The 4,512-nt window shown below is 45.4% G+C and overlaps 1 protein-coding gene across 1 annotated transcript in view; it reads right to left on the reverse strand.

Annotated features, from left to right (window-relative positions):
• CCDC167 (coiled-coil domain containing 167) overlaps positions 1-4,105 on the reverse strand; it is a 15,733-nt gene extending 11,628 nt beyond the window's left edge. The window contains exon 1 of the mRNA XM_008568437.1: positions 4,014-4,105. Within this exon, the coding sequence (XP_008566659.1) occupies positions 4,014-4,055 (42 nt within the window). The 5' untranslated portion in view covers positions 4,056-4,105. The remainder of the gene's footprint in view (positions 1-4,013) is intronic.
• Between the last annotated feature and the right edge of the window lie 407 nt (positions 4,106-4,512).

Genomic DNA, 4,512 nt, shown 5'->3' on the forward strand with positions numbered 1-4,512 from the left:
ACAAATTTTTTTTTTTTTTTCTCATTTTTTTTTGTCCTTTTTGAGACCAGCCGCACCGTGCTCAGCCAGTGAACGCTGTGAGCGCACCGGTCATCCCTATATAGGATCCAAACCCGCGGCGGGAGCACTGCTGCGCTCCCAGTGCCGCACTCTCCCAAGTGCGCCACGGGCTCGGCCCCTACCTACAAATTTCTATGAGTAAAAAGGTATACTCATATTTGCTTAAGTCACAAGGTCAGTTTTCTGTAACTTATAGCCAAAGCCTTTCCAGAATGATAGATTTTTGTACTAAGGACCAGATCCAACCAAGTTATTCCCTTTAAGATGTCAACTCAAATACCATACATCTGTTAACTTAACACCAACTGGCCATTGAAACATCTAAAGACACCAGGTTGAATGGTTCAGCTATAAAAGAAAAGTACAATGACCAAGTAACAGCTTATTACTATCAGAGATCAAGAAAAAAAAAAAACAAAACCAGATTTTACATCAGCCAAAATCCTCCTATCAATTTAGACTGAAGTGCAACCTTTCCCTCCTCCAACACAACATTAAAATCAGTACCAGGCCTGGTGATTTCTCATCTGAACTATAATTTTCTCTTATTATTCCAAATAAACTCTCAGAAGCTAAAACTCACAGCCAATTTCTTCCAACTCTGTGATCTCACAAAGTGGCAAATGAGTTGTATAAAAAGGCCTCAAAAGGAACTACGAGTGGGGGAGGTGAGAAGGTGCTTTGGTTGTCCTAGAAGGTGACTGCCTGGTACAGCTGGCCGAGCAAGCCCTCAGGGTGAGTGCTGCCTGCTTGGTAATTGCTTCATTACAACAAGTGGAGACTGTTTGCAGGTGCTGAGATCACTCACTTGTGGGGGTTTTATTGCACTCGTCAGATTAACAAACATTTTTGATTAAATCACCACTTCATTGGCTCTGAGCACAAGACTTTTAATAAGAGGACAATATCTACTGCTACAAGCATCAGTGCACATTCAACACTCAGACCCGCTGGGGGCAACAGAGGAGCAAGATGGAGAGACAGCCAGATGCCAGGCTTTTTCTGGGGCACACAGTTACAGATCTTAAATCTTCGAATATCCAAACAAAAAGCAGCCTTAAAGACCAAGATGGCAAATATAAATACAGAGGTATCCAGAGGGAAAATGAGCAAATCTACCCCAGTATAAGACACAATACACGTCCCACCACGTTAAAAACACTTTAAAAATCTGTCAGCCAGAGAAAAGATTTGGACCACAGTGAGTTTGTAACCCCTGGTGAAGTTCAAGTCCTTCATGTTACAGATGAGGAAACTAAAGCCTGAACAAGGGGGCTGACTTAGCCATGGTGGAAGGATGCAAAAGAACTACAAAGGCTACTATACCGTTTATTGATTAGCCATCCTGCACCAGGCACATGCTAGGCACTTCACACATATTGTCTCATTTAATCCTCACAACCACGCTGTAGGGTGAGGTGCAACCTGTGGTGGAGACTGCAGGCTGTCCTCTAAAACACGCTGGCCTCTTGTTCCATAGTAATCAAGCTGTAGCTGGGCCTGTGGCCACCTGGCTGATAAACACATGTCCCAGCCCCCCCAAGCAGTTAAGTGGGGCCAAGCATCTTAATTCTTATCAATGGAAAGTGAGCCATTTGGGCCCAGGATCCTTCACACAGTGGGTGTGCTTCCTCCACTCTCTCTCTTCCCCCACTAGTAGCCACGATGGGGTGTGTCCTGGTTTCACTGATAAGGTGGTAAGGTCCTGGAAGATGGCAGAGCCACAAGATGGCGGGAATCTGGCAAACCTCCAGTCCTGGTACTCTAGACCAGGGACTGGCAAACTATGGCCTGTGAGACACAGTCTACCACCTGTTTTGTAAAAGGTTTTATTGGATACTGCCACACCCACTCATTTACATATTGCCTATAGCTACTTTTGTGTTATGATAGTCTGAGTAGTTGGTTCTCCTTATTCATGGTAGTTATGTTCTAGAAAGATGATACCAACAGTGAATTAACAAATACTGAACCAAGTTAGGTTCCTGTGAGCCTCTAGTCACAACGTTTTCATCACAGATCCATACAAATCTTGTTTTATGCGTGTTTCTGTTTAAAGAGACCTTATTTATGTTGTTGATTCATTGACATCGAACTCAAGGCCAACAGAATATTACAGTGCTGAGTTGTATCATGCCTAAGCAAAGTTTATCTATGAAATCTATTTTCTTTGTAAGGCACATCGCAGCCTTCTTGCACTTTAGGAACACTAACAGCACTTCCGCACTATGCTTGGCACCACTTTAAACAGCGAAATTACCAATAAAAAGCTCAAAAATGCAAAAACGTGGCACTAAGTAGGCCACAAAGAGGACACTTGTTTACAGTACGACACCTCAAACAAGAAGGCAAAGAATCTCGTTTGACCATAGCTGGGAAGGTGGACTTCAGGTGACTCAAATTTTTTCCCACTGCTTTGCATTTTCCCGTGAATGACTGCAAAAGTGCTGTATTGATTTTGGGGTTACAAATACATTTTAGCCAGTAGGCAAATTCACAAATGTGGAATCCATGAATAATGAGGATCCACTGTAGTTGCAACAGACCTTATAGCCCACAGAGCCTAAAATATTTACTATCTGATCCTTTACAGACCTCCACTGACCCCTGCTATAGCCTGTTAGAAAAAAAACCAAACTTTGTTCCTAAAGCCACTGATTGTGCCCTAAAACGGGCTATAAAGTCAATACTCTTCCCACTACAGAATGCCATCTCATTTCACCATTCATAAACTATTCTCTTTTAGGAGATTCACATTTCCATCGATCTTTTTTCCTACTAAGTAGGCCAATATTTCTCAAGGGGTACTACTAAAACCACTTGCATCAGCATGGGTGTGTGTGGCTTGTTAAAAATGCACACCCAAGTCCTACTGAATTACTCAGGATGGGGACAGGGTTCAGCACTCCATTTTTTTTGTTTTTTATTGTTCATTCTTTTGTTTTTAATTGACACATAATAATTGCTGACTCACCATTTTTAACAAGCTGTATAAGTGACTCAACGCACTCTTAAGTTTGAGAATCACTGAACGAGGTAGTAAGCCATAAGAAGGCTACTGCCTTGTACCTCTCTTGCAGCGTCTGGGAGGATGTTCTAAGGAAACAGAAATGGGGGAAACAAGACGCACTTCCAGGAAGACCACCTAGGCTTGATTCTCAACTCCACTTCCTCCACCACTTCACCCTGGGTTCTACTTGAAACCTGTTTCCTCATCTGTACAAATCTCACAGGCTTGCAGTGAGGATTAACAGCATGCAAGTGAAAGTAGCATATAGTAGTCACTCCATATGTGTCAGTTTTCATTCTCTTCCATATGCAGTAAATTATTTTGAAGTTCTTCAGTAACATCACCAATTCCAGCACTCTCTTTACGCATTCCCAAAGGTTCCCAACGTAATTTTCAAGCTACAAGTTTTGGTACCGTAGAGGAAAAACTTCTCATCTTGGGATATTTAAGCCACTAGTAATATACTAAACAGTACGAGCTCCCTCGCCTTTGCGTCATAGCCCTTTGCGAATTCCCCTCATCTACAGGTCCCTCCTCCTCTGGGGTCCCCTTCACCTCTGAGAACCCATTCGTTTTGGTAACTCTCCACTTACATGTCTCTCCTCAGGTCTTCCTCACTTCCATGTCCCCTCACTTCTGTGCTCTGTTTTATTTGGGGCTTCCCTTCACCTCCACGTCTCTTCCTCTCTGGAGGTCTCCTCGCCTCCAGTTCCCCCGTCTGGTGCCTACTTCGGGGCTCCCTAACCTCCAGGGTCCCCGTCGTGCCCTCTCGCCTCCAGGTACCTCTCGGGCCCTCTCACTCCTTGCGTTCCTCTCCCAAATCCGCGTCGACCTCCCTTCCTCCCTTGGACCCCTTCTCCAACCTACAGCCGTTGCCGACCCATTACCCCGCGGCCGGAAGAAGGCAACTGATGTTGTAACTCAACCCTTACTTCCTCCTCACCTCTAAAGCGACGCCCAGATTCTCCCGCTTCTTTTTAGTCATGTTACTTGCCGGGATCCCCTAGTCGTTACTGGACTCGCCCACCGAGTCGCACCACGCATGCGCAAGTCTTCGTAGTTCTCGCTCATTGGCAGCCAAACCAGCCAGAGGTGGGACTACCGTGGCCGCCATCTTGATGAGGGGCACGGCTCCTTTGAGCGGCCATGTTTATAAGGGGCAACCTTTAGTTTGAGGCCTCAGCCTAGGGGCGGGAGAGGGTAAGCGGCTGGGGGAGGAACAGCGGCCTCCAGGGGATGGAGCTGCCCCTTTTCTTCACATTTCAAAGCTGGTTCTCATTACTGAGATCCTTTTTAAAACCCCATCCTCTCCTTCTGTGCTCTTCATCCACCAGTCACCACCCCTCCCGGTTTTAGGTCGAAAACCCACCCCTTTCCGTTCAAATTCTGTCCATTCTTCAAGGCTCAACCTGGAACCCTACTCCTTCGGGAAACTCCTATCT

Source organism: Galeopterus variegatus, unplaced genomic scaffold, assembly GCF_000696425.1.
Source record: "Galeopterus variegatus unplaced genomic scaffold, G_variegatus-3.0.2 Scaffold409, whole genome shotgun sequence".
In the NCBI taxonomy this organism is placed as follows: Eukaryota; Metazoa; Chordata; class Mammalia; order Dermoptera; family Cynocephalidae; genus Galeopterus; species Galeopterus variegatus.